The sequence below is a fragment of the Dama dama genome, chromosome 13, assembly GCF_033118175.1.
Source record: "Dama dama isolate Ldn47 chromosome 13, ASM3311817v1, whole genome shotgun sequence".
Lineage (NCBI taxonomy): Eukaryota > Metazoa > Chordata > Mammalia > Artiodactyla > Cervidae > Dama > Dama dama.
This window is the reverse complement of record NC_083693.1, coordinates 53830927-53850225: the sequence shown is the minus strand read 5'-3', so window position 1 is coordinate 53850225 and position 19299 is coordinate 53830927. Positions and strand designations below refer to the sequence as shown.

Genomic DNA, 19299 nt, shown 5'->3' with positions numbered 1-19299 from the left:
TGTCTCAGATGAGGGTATCTATAATTTTATGTGTCTTTAAAAGAAAGGTACAACTGCAAAGCGTAAATGCCCAGATTATTTGAAATGATAAAATTATTCTCCATATCCCTTCAGTTCAGTATAGAATGGGCATAATAACACACCAGACATCAACACTCTATTTTATGAATAAACCCATTCTTTGTGCTGTATGTTGTTAGTACTTGGAGGCTACAGTGAGGAGCCACAGGTACTTTGATGTGAGGTAAATAAAACACAGAGTTTAACCTTTAAAAGCACCACAGATTTATTTATATGTATGTAATTTTAAAATATATAAATATACATATATATGTAAAAAAAAATTTTCCGAAGGCAGTGAGTGGCAAAGTATAATCTGGGGCTCCTGAGACATCCCCAGAACATTTTGAGGTTCATAAGGTCAAAACCTTTTTCACTGTTGCAGTGAAATTTTCCCCAGTGTACAGTGGGGAAAGTGTACAGTGTACAGTGAAATTTTCCCCAGGATACCTGACATATGATACTATATCAGATTTAATGCGGAAGCAAGTGGATAAGAGAATCCAACTGTCTTCTATTAAGCTAAACATTAAAGAGATTTACAAAAAAGTAAATAATTCTACTCTTCTTTTAATTTGGAAAAGGAATTATTTGTGTTAACATACATTAGATTAAGTATTCTGAAACAAAATGTGAACCTCTTTGTCTCTAAGGAGGTTTGTCTCTAATCTTTTTGTCTCTAACCTCTTTGTCTCTAAGGAGACAAAAAATTAACAGGTCTGCTAAATGCTCACTGTATTTAATTAAATTTCAAAGAATGTGTCTGTCACAATCTGGGTTGGTTAATAATGGAAGCCCATTAAAAAAGTAATCAGAGACTAACATGTTTTATTAGTGTTTTTTCACCAAAGAAGAGAGGCTTAGCTAGCAGTAAATCAGATCCCGTTGCTGAAGCCAGTTATTAGAAAACTATGTACCAGTTTGCCTTAAGCTGATACCATTAAATATTTTACTTATTTTTTTTATCTCTTGTTGTTTTGATTCTTTCTCCATGTAATTTTCTGGTTCTGATGTAGTTTTATGGTCATAGAATCATGAAAGTGGAGATGACCTCGTAGGTCTACCTGTAGAGAGAAAATTTGCTGAGTATTGATTGACATATTCTTGCCTATAATGACAGACTCCCTTATTATCAATTAATACTTGTATTTGATTGTGAGTGGTACTTCTTTGTAGAAAGATTATGGTGCCACTATGTGGATTTGACTTCCCTGGTGGCTCAGACAGTAAAGCGTCTGCCTACAGTTTGGGAGACCCGGGTTCAATCCCTGGGTCAGGAAGATCTCCTGGAGAAGGAAATGGCAACCCACTCCAGTATTCTTGCCTGCAAAATCCCGTGGATGGAGGAGCCTGGTAGGCTACATACAGTCCATGGGGTCACAAAGACACGACTAAGTGACTTCTCTCTTTAGGTTCAAAACAAAATGAGCAGAAAATACAGAGACTTTTCATGCTAATTTTTAAGTAAATTTTTCAGTATTTGAGAATAGAACTTTTAGAGATTGAGCTTTTTTTTTTCTTTTAATATTTTTAAGGAGCTCTGAAGTGTTGCTTCAGTTGTAAAATAGTCTTAGAGCAGGCAGTGATGATCAAAATTATGCCATTGACCATTAAACTGTCAGAACATGAGAATTTGGGAATGGGTTTGTTCAGTGGAGGAAAGTAGCAAGTAATGCAGTTTTCTAGGGAATCAATAATAGCAATAAATAAAAGGATTACCAAACAACGTGAAATACCCTATTAATATTACACATGAGCTTTTCATCATTATTTTCTTGGCTAGTTTCAGTCAGATAAAGTAGTCTTTTGACCCCATGATTGTTATTAAATATTCATAGATAATTCTAGAATAGAAAGTATCAGGTTTTAGGTAAAGGTTTTGTGATTTTTACAGTTGAAATTCATAGATAATCATTATGAAACATACAAAAACAAGTAAGTTGAATACCAATTTTATTTGTTAAAAAAATACAATGAAAATGTTAACACATAAACACAAATATTATAAGGGAAGGACTTTGAGTAGTGAGACTGAGTGTTTTTCTTTCTTTATTTTTGTAAGTATGAATTGTATAAAAAAGCTTTTTTTTTTCTTGTGATGATGTTTTTGTGTTGAGGAAAATGTTATTTTCCAACTTAAGATTACTACTGAAAGGAAAGGATAACTGTAAGGTACTCCTTTAAACTTTCTAAATATTTTTGCCATGTTATTTAGCTTGTAAAATTTTAAGTGTGTAAAATGACAGAAGAAAACTCTTACCTTTTTAAACAATATGTTGTGAAAAGCTAAGTTGCCTTGTTACATAGTGTTTTTATTGCTTTTTGGAGTCATTTTTTAAATAAAAATCTTTTTATCAAAATTTATTTTAATCTACAAAAATGTGATTTATTATGAAAAGTTGTATTTACATTAAACTTATAGGAACACAGTTACAGGGAATATGTTCATTCTGAAATATCACTATTGAAACAAACCTTTGCTCCTAGGACTGGAAATCCATGTCTACCTACCAAAAGTATTTGTCTTAATGTATTTACAGATTATTTGGAAACAAAAGGTTTTTTCTGACAATGAATTGTTTAACTTTAGCTCTTTAAGATGGAGAAGGCAGTGGCACCCCACTCCAGTACTCTTGCCTGGAAAATCCCATGGACAGAGGAGCCTGGTAGGCTGCAGTCCATGGGGTCGCAATGAGTCGGACCCGACTGAGCGACTTCACTTTCACTTTTCACTTTCACACATTGGAGAAGGAAATGGCAACCCATTCCAGTGTTCTTGCCTTGAGAATCCCAGGGACGGGGGAGCCTGGTGGGCTGCCGTCTGTGGGGTTGCATAGGGTCAGACACGACTGAAGTGACTTAGCAGCAGCAGCTCTTTAAGAATCATTTATATCTCACATTTTATTAAGATAGAAATGTATATTTTAGTAGTTTGCTGCAAAGTAAAAGGTGTTATTATATTCTTTTTTTCACTAGGCATTTTTATTACCAATTTGTGAAGCAGCAGCTATGAGAAAAGTGGTGAAAGTATATCAGGAATGGATCCAGCAAGAGGAAAAACCTTTGTTCATGCAAGAGCCTGAAGAAATTGTGATCTCTTCTTCAGACCTTCCATGCATTGACAATGTCACAGACCATGATATTTCAATGGAAGAAGGAGAAAAAAGAGAAGAGGTAAAATAAGACTTACATATTTTAATATAAGTTTAACAGAAGATTTTCACAGAAATGTGGTGATGTGGGATAGACGGGAAGGTAAAGATACTTTTCAGTATACAGTTGATCCTTGAACAACATGAGTTTAAACTGTGGGTCCATTTAGATGAGGATCTATTTCAATAGTAAATATTACAGTACCACATAATCCATAGTTGGTTAAATCTGTTGATAATGGAGAAACTGTGGCTATTGAGAGCCAACTATAAGTTACATGCAGATGTTTAACTGCTCGAAGGGTTGGTGCCCTACACCCAGTGTTGTTCTTTTTTTTTTTTCATGCAGTAACTTTTATTTATTTTCTTTTTTTTATTTTTATTTTTTTTTTCCAGTGGGTTTTGTCATACATTGATATGAATCAGCCATGGATTTACATGTATTCCCAATCCCGATCCCCCCTCCCACCTCCCTCTCCACCCGATTCCTCTGGGTCTTCCCAGTGCACCAGGCCGGAGCACTTGTCTCGTGCATCCCACCTGGGCTGGTGATCTGTTTCACCATAGATAGTATACATGCTGTTCTTTTGAAATATCCCACCCTCACATTCTCCCACAAAGTTCAAAAGTCTGTTCTGTATTTCTGTGTCTCTTTTTCTGTTCTGCATATAGGGTTATCGTTATCACCTTTCTAAATTCCATATACATGTGCCAGTATGCTGTAATGTTCTTTATCTTTCTGGCTTACTTCACTCTGTATAAGGGGCTCCAGCTTCATCCATCTCATTAGGACTGGTTCAAATGAATTCTTTTTAATGGCTGAGTAATATTCCATGGTGTATATGTACCACAGCTTCCTTATCCATTCATCTGCTGATGGGCATCTAGGTTGTTTCCATGTCCTGGCTATTATAAAACAGTGCTGCGATGAACATTGGGGTGCACGTGTCTCTTTCAGATCTGGTTTCCTCAGTGTGTATGCCCAGAAGTGGGATTGCTGGGTCATATGGCAGTTCTATTTCCAGTTTTTTAAGGAATCTCCACACTGTTTTCCATAGTGGCTGTACTAGTTTGCATTCCCACCAACAGTGTAAGAGGGTTCCCTTTTCTCCACACCCTCTCCAGCATTTATTGCTTGTAGACTTTTGGATAGCAGCCATCCTGACTGGCGTGTAATGGTACCTCATTGTGGTTTTGATTTGCATTTCTCTAATAATGAGTGATGTTGAGCATCTTTTCATGTGTTTGTTAGCCATCTGTATGTCTTCTTTGGAGAAATGTCTGTTTAGTTCTTTGGCCCATTTTTTGATTGGGTCATTTATTTTCCTGGAATTGAGCTTCAGGAGTTGCTTGTATATTTTTGAGATTAATCCTTTGTCTGTTTCTTCATTTGCTATTATTTTCTCCCAATCTGAGGGCTGTCTTTTCACCTTACTTATAGTTTCCTTTGTTGTGCAAAAGCTTTTAAGTTTCATTAGGTCCCATTTGTTTAGTTTTGCTTTTATTTCCAATATTCTGGGAGGTGGGTCATAGAGGATCTTGCTTTGATTTATGTCGGAGAGTGTTTTGCCTATGTTCTCCTCTAGGAGTTTTATAGTTTCTGGTCTTACATTTAGATCTTTAATCCATTTTGAGTTTATTTTTGTGTATGGTGTTAGAAAGTGTTCTAGTTTCATTATCAACATAATAAAAGCTATATATGACAAACCCACAGCAAGCATCACCCTCAATGGTGAAAAATTGAAGGCATTTCCCCTGAAATCAGGAACAAGACAAGGGTGCCCACTCTCACCACTACTATTCAACATAGTGTTGGAAGTTCTGGCCACAGCAATCAGAGCAGAAAAAGAAGTAAAAGGAATCCAGATAGGAAAAGAAGTAAAACTCTCACTGTTTGCAGATGACATGATCCTCTACATAGAAAACCCTAAAGACTCTACCAGAAAATTACTAGAGCTAATCAATGAATATAGTAAAGTTGCAGGATATAAAATTAACACACAGAAATCCCTTGCATTCCTATATACTAACAATGAAAAAACGGACAGAGAAATTAAGGAAACAATACCATTTACCATTGCAACAAAAAGAATAAAATACTTAGGAGTATATCTACCTAAAGAAACAAAGGACCTATACATAGAAAACTATAAAACACTGATGAAAGAAATCAAAGAGGACACAAACAGATGGAGAAACATACCGTGTTCATGGATTGGAAGAATTAATATTGTCAAAATGGCTATTCTACCCAAAGCAGTCTATAGATTCAGTGCAATCCCTATCAAGCTACCAACGGTATTTTTCACAGAACTAGACCAAAGAATTTCACAATTTGTATGGAAATACAAAAAACCTCGAATAGCCAAAGTAACCTTGAGAAAGAAGAATGGAGCTGGAGGAATCAACCTGCCTGACTTCAGACTCTACTACAAAGCCACAGTCATCAAGACAGTATGGTACTGGCACAAAGACAGAAATATAGATAATGGAACAGAATAGAAAGCCCAGAGATAAATCCACGGACCTATGGACACCTTATCTTTGACAAAGGAGGCAAGGATATACAATGGAAAAAAGACAACCTCTTTAACAAGTGGTGCTGGGAAAACAGTGTTGTTCAACAGTCAGTTATATTTCACAGTTTAGATAATATGTTATCTTAGTACTCTATCCCAAAGCTCTTTGATGTCACAACTTCAAAAGAGCTTGTATATTCAAAAGAGCTTGATTCTGTAAAGAATCAGAATTGATTCTTTCAGTCATTGTTTAGATCAAAATTGGATGGTATTACAAAAGGTATAATATTTTAAAGTGTGGTGGGAATTCCCTGGTGGTCCAGTGGTTAGGAAGTGGTACTTTCACGGCTGGGGCCCAGATTCATCTTTTGTTGGGTAAGTAAGATCCTGCAAGCTGCGCATCCCAGTCAAAACAAAACTGTAAAGAAAAAAAAAAACTGAGACTAAATCAAAATGGATGCTGTAGTACATACACTGCAAATACTTTTATTTGGCTGTAGCTAAGAGTCAGTGGTTGAGAGTGATAGGAAATGTGAAATAGACAAGAACTAGATCCTGTTTAGTAAGTTGTATGCTATCATGATTGACTGATTACATTCTGGACACTGGAAAGATTATGAATAGAAAAATGGCATGGATAGTTACAAATCTCAGAAGAATCATACCAAGCTTAGAATGGAAGATAGATTGGAGGCCAGTCTGGAGACAAGGACACTAGCTAGGAAGTACCAGAAGGCGATAATAGGCACCTGATAGAGGAGAGTGGTAGTTGCAATGGAAATATAAGGGAGAAGACAGATTTATGAGCTCCTTTGATGGTAAAATCAAGTATTGATGATTAATCATATATGAGGAATGAGAAGGTGTCCCAAAGCTTTTTCTTTTACAACCAAGTTAGTTGCCATTCACACATGAACAGGAGTGAAAATAAGTGCAAGTGTGGTGATTATGTCCAAGGAGGCTATATTAGGATTGGTAGAAATGAGGAGAGCATGCTTGTATGAATTTACTTTTAAGTGTCTTGAATTTGAGGTGCTTGTAGGTCATTCAGGAAGAACTGTTCAGAAGATACCTGATCAAGAAGTATGGAGCTTAAGAGAACAGTGTAGACTAGACCATGATATGTTGTATTGGCTACTTAGACAAAGCTGAGTTCCAATACTGCTTCTGGTAATGAAACAATAGTTTGATTAGACTAAATCTCCTATGTATTAAAATTGTAAGTTCTAGGCAGAATACCACAAAAAAAAAAAAAAAAATTGAAAATACTATTGAGTGACCAAAAGCAGAAAGAAATTAGAAACTTTAAAAATAAAAGTAGAACAACATTGAGTGAAATTTCTGTTTAACTGAGAGAACTCCTTAACCAGCAGAACTTTTGACAGCTAACACTCCGGCAGAAAGCTGCAGTATTAATGGTTTGAAGTGTCAGTATTCATCTATCTTTGGATAACAGGAATTTTATTTTTCTTAAGTAGGATAAATAGAAGCTATTTTCTTTTATTTAAGTCATTTGGATTCTGGCATGTCCTTTAGAAGAGGATTTATCTTTTACAAAGCTATAAATAATACGATCTCATTCTTTTTAAGATTTATTTATTTACTTATTTGACTGCGCTGGGACTTTCTCTGGTAGTGAGTCAGGGCAGGGGCTACTCTTTGTCGTAGTGTGCAGGCTTCTCATTTCAGCAGCTTCTCGTTGCAGAGCACAGACTCTAGGGATACTGGCTCAGCAGTTACGGCTTGTGGGCTCAGAAGTTGTGGTGCACAGGCTTAGCTGCTCTGCATCATGTGGAATCATCCCAGACCAGGGATGGAACCTGTGTCCCCTGCACTGGCAGGTGGATTCTTAACCACTGCACCACCAGGGAAGCCCAATGCAGTCCCATTTTGAGTATGTAAGTGTAAGAGGGGAGGTTTATACATTAGACAGGTAGAAAAATGTCTCTGTATCTGAAATAATACAATTCCTGACTGGTCCTAATGGGTGATTTTTTTATTCCTTATATTTTTGTCAGTGAGAACTTGTTTTTACAGTGTACATGTGTGTTACTTTTGTAGTCAAACAGGATATCTTGTATTTTGAGAGAATGTATAACAGAGGGACCTAGTACTTTCCAGTTTACATATTGAACTTACTGACTTGTCACAGCATTCTTAATTGATAAAGTATTAACTTGATATTTTGCTTCAGGAAAATGGGACCAATGTTGCTGATCATGTTCGAAATTCCACTTGGCCTAAAAATGGCACCTACCAAGATGTTCTTCATAATGCTTCTGAAGAAGCCATAGAACAAAACATACGAGCTGGTGCCCAGGCAGTTTTGCAGGTAGATCACTTTCTGTTTATTTTTATAAAATGAAGTAAAAATCATTAACTATTTCAAATACATATTTCACTATTTCAGTGTAATTTTTTAAGTACAATGAAATTACCACACACATTTATCAGTTACTGTTATGCCCTATTAATGTTGTTTTTTCCTTAACCTTCCTATCATAATGTGTGTTGATAAACATTGCATTTTTTTTTTCTATACAGTTTTAAAATTTATATAACTTGTGTCGTGGTATACTGTCATCAGCAACTTTTTACATTATCCATTATGTTTTTGAGATTTCTTGTTGATACATAGCCATTATGTTAATTCATTTAAAACTACTTTGTGGTATTACAATTTTGATTATTTTGCATTTAATCATTTTTCTGTTAATGGTCTTTGTGTGTATGTGTTGATGGTTTTTTAAGTTGTTTTTTTAAGATGGTTTCCAGTTTCTCAGTATTTCAGATAATGCTGCATTGAATATTCTTATACATGTATTTTTGGGTACATGTTGGACAATTTCCCTAGGATAGGGAATAGAAGTGAAATTGCTGGGTTGGTGCATTTGTACGTTATCAGTTTTACTTAACTATTAATTGCCAAATTGTTCTTCAGCATGATTATATTTTATATTCCCTTAGTAGTGCTTATAAGTTCTTATTTCCTTGTCTCTTCCTCATAGCTTATATTGTCAGATTTTAATTTTTGCTACTCATGTGTATATGGAATATTATTCTTTTTAGTTTGTATTTCCCTGCTTTAATTTAATTTGCTTTTCCTTTATCACTACTGAAATAGAGCATCTTTTCTTGTGTATGAGTTGACCTATTAATATGTTTTTCCGTTATTCTTTTGGATTGTTTTTTTGTTACTGATTTTTAGTTCATTGTATTTATTCATTTTTTAAATCTTACTGTTCTTGTCAAGGTCACATGTGACTTCTCCATTGTTAAATCACATGAAGTCTTTCAGTCCTAATTTTACCAGATATGTCAGCATTTTTACAGAGTAGATCATTCTTCTCTGTTAAAACCATTCTTCAAATGGCCTTCAGAATATCACACCCTCCTGTTTTTCTATTTTCTCTTAACTCACTGGCTACTTCTCAGGTTTTTGGTTTCTTTTTTGTTTTGTTTTGTTTTTTACTGATTTTTCAAAATATTTCTGAACTTTTCTTGTTGAAGTACCCAGGAACCAGTTCTTGGCTCTCTTTTCTGTGTAAACTTACTGATGTCTTATTGATCTTATCCATTCCTAGGGCTTTAAGTGTCATCTATACACCGCAACTTATACATTTTATTTCTAGTCTGAGACTTATTATCTGAACTCTTAAGAGTCCTGAACTCAAATATTCAACTGCCAAGTTGGCATCTTCACTTGACTATCTACTAGACATCTTAAATTTGACGTATCTAAAACTTGACTTACTTGTTCAACAAACATGGTCTTCCTGCAGTTTTTCTCATTTCATTTGATGGCAGCTCTGTTTTCCAGTTGCCATTTGATTTCCTGTATTTCTTTTATATCTTATATCTAATTTGACAACAAATCCTGTCAACTTTCAGAATGTATATAGAATCTGACTACTGTTCAGCACTCACACTACCTCTTGTATTCAAGCCTCAATAATCTTTGATCTGGAATAGGCATTAAATTTCTAATTACTGTTCTTGCTTCTGGTCTTGCACCTGCCATCACCGTGGTATATTCTCAACCCGATAGCCAGAGGGATCCCATAAATCAGATCATGTCATTTTCCTGTTTTAAAGTCTCTGGTGACTTTTCATTATCACTGAGTTCTTCCCAGTGATCTGTCAAGCCTTTACATCATTGCTCCTCACAGAATGTGGTCCACTGGCTAGTGCCAACCCACAAGTAGTTACAAAATTGAGAGTGAAAGTTTAGAAACTTAAGTCATTTAATATCTCTTGATTCTGATGAGAAGTTTGGGTTTGTATTTTGCATGCTTTTTCTCATTTCCTTTTTCCTATTCATTTTTTAAAATTGTATTTTACAATAGGATTGGTCTGCAAAAGACTTGGGGGAAAACCTGTACCTCACCACTGGCAGTATAAGAAGCTCTGCTTCATGTGCTCCGGTTATTTCTCAACATACCTCCCACTGCTTTTCCCCTGCCTCACTTCACTCCATACTTGGTATTCCTCATGTATGCTAGGCCGGCTCTCACCTCAGGTCATTTAAACTTGCTTTTCCTTTTCTTAGGAACATTTTTCTTCCAGGTTGCTACATAGTTGACCTTTTTCTTTTCTGTTTTAAGTCATCCTTATTTATGTTCATTCTTTGCTCCCTGTCACTTCCTTTGGTTACTGGGTTCCCCGGGACAACGAGATGATAGTGAGGAATCCTTGTCTTGTTCTTGAATATTGGCCACTACTTCCATATATTCAGGTTCAGGCAGAACTTTTCAAGCTTAATTGCTGTTAAAACATGCTGTAGTTCCTGATAAATGCTCTTTTTCAGATTAAGAAATTTTACCTTTTCTCTTAGTGTGGTAAATTTAAAAAAATGAATAAGTGCTAAATGCTTTTCTTTATGCAATGTGATGAGTCTACCTTTTTCACATTTTAATCTGTTGATAGGGTACATTATATTATTAAACTTTGCTCATGTCAAGGCATTCTTACATTTCTGAGGTAATTATTACTTGGTCATAAAGTATTATATTTTGCTTGAGTTGAATTGCTACTTTTTTGAAGATTTTCGTCTGTATGTTCTGAAGTATCTCTTACTTTTCTTATATAGTCCTTATGTGTTTTTGATAACTGGGTTATAGTTTTATAAAAATAAATTTGGCAGTTTTTCTTTCTTTTTTTGTTTCTGAAACACTTTATGTCAAATAGGGATCATTTTCTGGGAAAACTGGACAAAACTTTGCCTGTAAAGCAGCATAGGCCTGGCGTTTAGGGATGGATCAGGGATACCTTGATTAGCAGTTCCCTGTCTTTGTATTGTACCTCTTTTCTATTTTTTCTTGAGTCAGTTTTGGCAGTTTATGTTTTATCTACAAAATATAATCCATTTTATTAAATTTTCAGTTTTATTGGCATAAAGTTTTTCACTAAACCATCATTTTAAAATTCTCCACTGGGTATGTAGGTACATCCTTATTTTATTTCTAATGTTATTTGTGCTTCTCTTAAGCTTTTCTTAGTCAGTGTTGGTAGACCTACAGAGTCAGCTCTTTTCACGATGTTAAAGTTAGCTTAAGTGTTCTTTGCTCACATGATTTTACAACTATATTCTGTTAGAGTTCATCCAGGGAATTTAAATCAGAATTGTGGGTATGGAAGATGTAAATGTCCTTGATTCACAGTAGATGTAATGTTCTATTCCTCCAAAGTGTTTTGAGAACCTTTGCACTTACCTGTCACTAATATAACAACTTTGTCCTCTATAACAAAGTATAATTAATGATATTATAATAAATTTAATTAAAGATACATATTGATGGATCCTGATTAGTAGTACTGTAATATGCAGCCTGTTATTAACAAAACAGATATGCACACAAAATCAGTAAACATGAAAAAAGAAAACAGATGATTTTGAACACTTCATTCAGAAAGTTCACCTTGATTGAGATATCTATCATCTTGATTGAGGTATCTATCCTCTTTTATCCTAAACTGTTTTTACTTTTTTATTGTTCTTTCCATTTTGTGACAGCAGTAAGGTTATTATGTTAAAGCCTCACTTTTAAAACTTACTGTTTTTCACTTGGTTTATTTTTTCAGTGCCTGCTAGTAACCGTATATTTGTCTAGATAAACATAAAAATAGATTTAATGAACTTAAATTTCCCATATCAAGCTGGTGGTAGAAGCAGGATTAGAATTAACCTACAGTCTAATGCTTTTAAGTTTGTTGTAGATCACCTAGCAATTTGATTTTTTTCCCTTTAAATTTTATAACAAGCAGCTTATGATTTCTTTTATCTTAGGTGTTTATTATAAACTCTTCAAACATATTTCTTCTTGAGCCTGCAAATGAGATAAAAAGTCTTCTGGATGAGCACACAGATATGTGTAAACGAATTCTTAACATATATCGGTTCATGGTTGTACAAGTATCAATGGACAAAAAGACTTGGTAAAAAAATGCTTTTTTTTTTATAGTGTATATGCACATAGTAAATTCTAGAGGAATAGTGTCTGAATAGGGCTGGTAACAGTATTGTACAGGCTTCCATTATTGAATGAATGAATGACTATAACATTTTAGGTAATAATCATGATGGCAACAATGGTCTCCTTCACTTTATCTCAAACATCTTTGATCAAACTTTACAAGATCCCTTTGTTTATCTTTCTAAGATGGGCATTTGATGGCCTCCCCAGGAGTGAATACTGGCATGCATGTATGAATAAATGAATTTATGTATGTTTGAATGAATGATTGAATAAATGTTTGAGTGTATGAATGCCTGATTCCTGAACCTGATATTCAAGGCCTTGTACAGTCAGGCTCCTGACTACTTTTTAGCCCTTTCTCAAGCCTAAATTCTGTCCTGCAAGATGCAGTCCTACCTGCCAGCTTTATCAAATTGCTCTCTTTTAAGCAATCTGAAATTTTCTTGAGAGAATCTAATTCCTGTCATCTTTTCCTGTTGTTACCATAACTATCCTTAGAGTCTACCTTCCTTTCCTCACATGTTCTTCCTCTTTCCGTTCTCTTCCTTTCATTCTGTGTTTTTAGCTTTGTCGTTTTGTGGTTTTGCAGTCACTAAGTCATGTCTGACTCTTTGCAAACCCCTGGATTGCAGCATGCCAGGCTTCCCTGTCCTTCACCATCTCCTGGAGTTAGCTCAAATTATGTCCGTCCAGTTGGTGATGGACATTTATACAAGTAATTTAGGAACTAAGACAATTTTGACAAGATCTACAACAGAGATGAGGATGAGATGGTTAAATAGCATCATCTATGTTGCAGATCTTTTCAAAATTGTCTTAGTTCCTAAATTACTTGTATACATGTATGTTTACCTCACTGAATTAAGATGCTCTACAAGATATATACTAATTGTCTTGTCTTTATATTTCCTACATTTCTTAGCACAGTATCATTTATTATGGATACTCTATAAAAATTTAATTGAAAGAAAAAAAGGACTTCTAGAGAGATGAGAAGAGCAGTTCTTCAGTTTTTGTAAAGATACTTGTTCATTGTAAAATTCAAACAAAGAAAAGTTTTAGAAAGAAAATAAAAGTTTCCCAGAAGCTCATTCTCTATAGGTAATCATTGTTTGTCCTTTGGTGAACGTTTGGTTCACCAAACCACATAGAGTCACATAGTGTTATGCCATATGTATGTACCAAACCTTAACTAACCTCTTGCTGGACATGTAGTTACTTATTTTGTTGTTGGAGGAGAGAAGGACAGTGAACATCCTACTATGTATATAATTTTCCTCTTTTGACTCATTCTTTAAAAGTGGGAGTACTCAGTAAAAGAATATGCCTAGTTTGTTTTGTTACATATAGGAAAATAGTTTTATTTTTAAAAAACTTTTTATTATCCATATTGATATAGTTAGAAGTAGTTACTGTTATTAACTTATTTGGAGCACTTTTCTGTTGTCACATCTTTTTAATCTTTTTACATCTAATTTTTTCTTAATCCTTGTAGCACCCCATGAGGTAGATAATTTTACATGGTGATTCTTAGGCACAAAGAAATTAAGTAATTTATCTTTGTTTTGAACTGTGGTTCTTCTGACTTCAGAGCCCAAGTTATTGTCCGCCAATAACTTTTACTTTGAACCATTCTTTGTTAGTCCCTCCCCTTTTTTTCTTTTCATATGCTTTGAATCAATGGTCTTGAGCCAGGTTAAAGTGAGAGACTTCTGTGTGGAACACAACTTTAAATTTTTGTAAGTTCCCTTGAAGTCATAGCTTTATGAAAGATTACTCACATATTTACATTGAATTTGCAAGACTTTATAATTAAAATCATTATTGTATTATAAAGTGAAAAGTTATCTAATAATATATGAGTGAATTGGAGTTTGACCACAAATTAGAAAGTTTTACTTGGAAAATCCATTATTTATTGAATGTGTAGTTGACTTTAAATGGCTTTTTGTTTCATATAGTGAAACTGGAAGCCTAAAGGTTACAAATACATTACCTCTGATTTTTACCTTATGAGCTGAATACATATATTTGTTTAGTTAATAAGTTCAGATATTGTTTGTTGAGGGATACTTTTATATTTAATTCTGCCCTCACTTCCCAGAAAACCATGATACCTACATCTGGGATCTCTTGCTGCCTCTGGCACATTTCTCACGTGGACTGTCCCACATATTGCTGTGCCTGGAATGGGCCTGCAGACAAGCCAAAGAAGAGGAAGCTGTGATAGAGACTTGGGCTATTAGTCTGTCTATATACCTGCCCGAAATCCCCTTTGTCAGGTTTTTTTTTTTTTTTTTTTTTGCATGTGGTTGAGTCAGTTTTTGAATTACCAGGTGCAAATAAGGTAGGTTTATGGTCTTAAGCATTAAGGAAAGAGAGGCATGGTAAGGATAATATAATAGGATTGGGTGACTTGCAGTACACATCGAGGATAAACAGTTGAAAGATGACCAAACTAGAAAGGACAGAAAGGAGTAATGATCCTTGCTTTCTCATCAGGCTCACTGTGCTCTTTTAATCTTAAAGTCGGAGAAGGCACCCCACTCCAGTACTCTTGCCTGGAAAATCCCATGGATGGAGGAGCCTGGTAGGCTGCTGTCCATGGGGTCGCGAAGAGTCAGACACGACTGAGCGACTTCACTTTCACTTTTCACTGTCATGTATTGGAGAAGGAAATGGCAACCCACTCCAGTGTTCTTGCCTGAAGAATCCTAGGGATGGCGGAGCCTGGTGGGCTGCCGTCTATGGGGTCGCACAGAGTCAGACACGACTGAAGTGACTTAGCAGAAGCAGCAGTCTTCAAGTATCATGCAGTTTTTGAAATTGAACCTGGTACAATTCTAGATATGTAGTTTCTCTGTGTTGTAAAGATGAATGAGGTAGACTGGCATCAAGGTAGAACCGTATTGTAAAGACAAATGAGTGTTCTTCAGACAGCTCCATAAGGTCCCTGCTTGATTTGTGGGGTGGGGGGATGGGAGCAGTCTCTGTATTCTCACCCCTAACTCATCAGCTTTTGTACAGATTTTTATTTGATGGAGAGATACTATGGCTGAAAAATGGCTGGTGTAGATTTGGAAAATGAAAATTTATATTTTAATATTTAAAGAGTTCTGAAAATTTGAAAGATATTTGATATTTGAATTATTGAAAGATAATACCTTTTTTATAGCAAATATTAATTTCAAAGTTATTCATTAACCAAAAGCAAATATATGCAAGAAGGAAAAATTAATTAATTTTTTTACTTTAAGGGAACAGATGCTGCTTGTGTTGCTCAGAGTCACGGAGTCTGTACTGAAGATGCCATCACAAGCTTTTCTGCAGTTCCAGGGGAAAAAAAATATGACTTTGGCAGGTCGACTTGCAGGACCACTTTTCCAGGCAATAAAAATAAATAAATAAATAGATAAATGGGTGGATAGATATGTAATTTTTCTTAAGATTCATTGAGCCCTGAACTTGTTTCCTGGGGAAAAAAGCTTTAAATCAGAAATCATATTAAAGGAGCTTTTGTAGAGCCAAATAAAAGTTGTGTATCTAAGTAGTATGTTTGCCATACATACAAACTAACAGCCTAGCAGAATAGATGAAATACCAATCAGGCCTATGAAAAAAGTATTAAACTGATGACATTTACTTTATCTTTTGTGGGGTGCACTTTCGTATGATTGCAGAAAGCTGCCAGATGGTTTTGTGGTAATGATTTAATTGTTTGCTTTATGAGTTTCCAAGTCTCTGGCATTGTTAGAAAAACTTTTAAGTTGTTCTGTAGTTTAAAAAAAGTAAATCAAGATTCTTTCCCACCACGGTATACTGTAAGACTTTATTCTCTTCACGTCTTCATTTGAATTATCAGTAGTAATTGATTATATAGGAATTACATGTTGTGTTTTCCAACCGAAGGATAGAGTACTGACTTTACATGTGTAGTATATTATTTGGGAAACAGAAAGCAAAATAATGTTTTTTTAAAGACAAGACATTAAATATAAACACATGGATAAAATGGCTCTTAATGTCAAGGATAAATATGATCTCAGATCTAATTCTTGGCCATTTAGTGTAGTGTTTCAATTTAATATTTTTTCCCAGATAGTGCTAGTTTACCTAAAATTCTGTGCTGATAGTGAATAAATCTTTCAAATCAGCTACATTTATTATTTAAATTCCTCTTGACTTCATTAGTCTTTTATTCCCCCCCTCATCATTAGAACTAACCCAGTGGTGAGTGCTATTTTGGATGATACAATTTTGCTTGCTATATGGAATAATTTCTTCTCTGAATGGAATGGAAAGCACTAGTTATTACTGTTTTATGTCATAAACTCTGCTTATTTTTATCTTTATGTTTAATGTTAAACTTATGTAAAATTTGTTGAGTTAACGCTTTTAAAACACTTATTTTGTGACTATTTCTTCAGTAGGATTTTATCTTCAGTAGAATTCTACGAAGTCTCAAGGGTATAGTCTGATCAGTAATTTCTGCCCTTTTATAAATAAGTTTTTTATTCTATGATTGAATTTGTACAGAACGCCTTTAATTCTACTGGTGTCTTTAAAATCAAATTTAATTTTATCCTTCAAGTTTACATACAAATTTTCAGAAACATGTATCAGTAAGTTAAATACATTTCTAGTAACTTTTTCTTTTAGAGTATTCAAATTGTGTAGTTAGTGATTCCAATCTTTTTTTGAGAATGTTAGTTCAGTAACTACTAATTACTCAGTTATTTCAACCTGTAATAATGTGGAGACTTACCTCTTTTTGAACAATGTGTACTTAACATTAATGTAACGTACCATGAAGGGTAGTTAAACTTTAGGGAGATTTCTTTTCAGTTTTGGTAACTTGTCCTAATGTTAGAATGTTGGAAATTGGCAGCTGTTGAAATTTGGAGTAGACGCTAATGAGTGCATGTGTTACTTTTATAAGTATTATGTACCAAGAAAGGATATCATGGATATTATGTGATGTAAAGTTCTACTAGTTTGGGGATAATCTTTTAATAATTGATTTTGAACATATTTCATTATTATTTCTGATTATTTGTCTTTATAGACTCTTATAGTTGCCTGGATTAAAGCAAATCTAAATGTGTACATCTCTCGAGAACTTTGGGATGACTTACTCTCAGTATTGTCATCGTTGACCTATTGGGAAGAGTTAGCCACTGAATGGTCGCTGACTATGGAGACACTAACTAAAGTTTTAGCTAGAAATTTATATAGTTTGGATCTCAGTGATTTACCATTGGATAAGCTGAGTGAACAGAAACAAAAAAAGCACAAAGGGAAAGGTAAGAGTTGTTCACAGAGATGCTTCATATAAATTTGTTTAAATAATTTGGTCTGGGAGTATCAAGCCAGGGGGAGGAGTGAAGGTGAAAGTCATAATTTCTCTTAATTATTCCCTCCTTAATTTACCCTGAAGGTTAAAATTTTTCAACAGTGAAACATGTACTTACCTTGTAACTGTTATTGAAGAGCCTTAAATTCAGTGGTTCTGTGCATATCTAATAAAGTTAAGTAGTTCAGAATCTTAAATATTTTATTTTTAGCAATTAACCAAACTGAAAAATTATAAAACACTCTTCCTTCTTATCATACACATATTTTTATGAAAACTTAGAAGGTGATTTCATGTTACTGTATTTGAAAAGAAGTACTTGAGAAATTCCTTTGAAAGCATTTCCTTAGTTTTAACTAAAACCAAACATTCCCTGACTATGGATTATATATCTGTCTAATGTTAAAAAGCTGGAGAGGGACAGTAACATAGTGATTATATCAAAGAAACATGTCTTTATAATACTGGTAATAGTGCTTTATCACTAAAGTCATGTCTGACTCTTGTGACCCCATGGATGTAGCCTTCCAGGCTCCCCTTTCCATGGGATTTTTTTAGGCAAGAATACTGGAGCGGGTTGCCATTTCCTTTTCCAGGGGATTTTCCTGACCCAGGGATTGAATCTGGGTCTCCTGCATTGCAGGCAGATTCCTTACCTACTCAGCCACCAGGGAAGACTTGTATAATATTGAGTTTGCTAAGATTTTTTGTTATTAGTAATTAGTTGCTATCTAGAGATTACACGAGTCACATTTCGTACTTAACAGCCCAGAGTGGTAAGTATGTCAGCAAACTACTTTTTCCTGGACTGTTTATTTTCTAAGTGGCTATTATTGTCAGGTAAAGATAGAGTAACTTCCTTCACAGGATGGGTTTTGGTTAGTTCATTTTCTATCCTTTTTTGCTTGTCCAAATGCTTTACTTCTATATGAAACAAGTGGGTGGCAGAGGATTTATTATTGCTTATTGTTGATGGTGTATTTTTTAAAATGTGCCTCACTTTTGGAATGTGACTTTTACACAATAAATTTCAGCAAACCCTTTCAGTACACAAACATGTTATCTAGTTACTTTATGAGTAAACCTAAGAATCTGAGGCAGAATGGCATACATAATTTGATGCAGTTATTGATGAGGTAACAGTGCACTGAGATTGAACATCTGCATTTCTAGGAGTGGGACACGAATTTCAGAAAGTTTCAGTTGACAAGTCATTTTCTAGAGGATGGAGTCGCGATCAACCTGGCCAAGCCCCAATGAGGCAGAGAAGTGCAACAACCACTGGTTCCCCAGGCACAGAAAAGGCAAGGAGTATAGTACGGCAAAAAACTGTTGGTATGTACTTTTTAAAATCATGAGAATTGTATGCAGCCATACGTTTATAGTTCTTAGTAACAATGTATGTAAACACACAGTTTTCCTATCAGTTGTTTTTTTGTTGTTAAATGAAAAACTATAGCAAAATTTTTTTCAGGAATACTTGGAGTCTGATGACATACTGTGTTATTCCTTTATGCTAGTAAGATGTATCTTACATTACTGTTTATATGTAGTTTATTTTACCATTGATGTCAATAATTTAAAATTGTTATTTTACAGAATTGAGAAGTAGAACTCTGGTTCACTCTACAGAACTCATGCATTAACTGATGCAGTTTCTAATAAACATGAAAAAATAGGGTAGCTTATTTTCAGTGCTACAATTATATAATTATATTGGCTTCACAGACTTCCAGTGA

General features: G+C 34.6%; 1 protein-coding gene across 4 annotated transcripts in view; it reads left to right on the top strand.

Moving 5' to 3' along the window:
- Positions 1–19299, top strand: part of RALGAPA1 (Ral GTPase activating protein catalytic subunit alpha 1) — a 204245-nt gene that overhangs the window by 61932 nt on the left and 123014 nt on the right. For all 4 annotated transcript variants that reach the window (XM_061159178.1, XM_061159181.1, XM_061159180.1 and 1 more), the window contains 6 exons: positions 3037–3234; positions 7926–8063; positions 12018–12166; positions 15465–15594; positions 17273–17510; positions 18734–18895. In XM_061159178.1, coding sequence (XP_061015161.1) covers positions 3037–3234; positions 7926–8063; positions 12018–12166; positions 15465–15594; positions 17273–17510; positions 18734–18895 — 1015 coding nt within the window. The remainder of the gene's footprint in view (positions 1–3036; positions 3235–7925; positions 8064–12017; positions 12167–15464; positions 15595–17272; positions 17511–18733; positions 18896–19299) is intronic.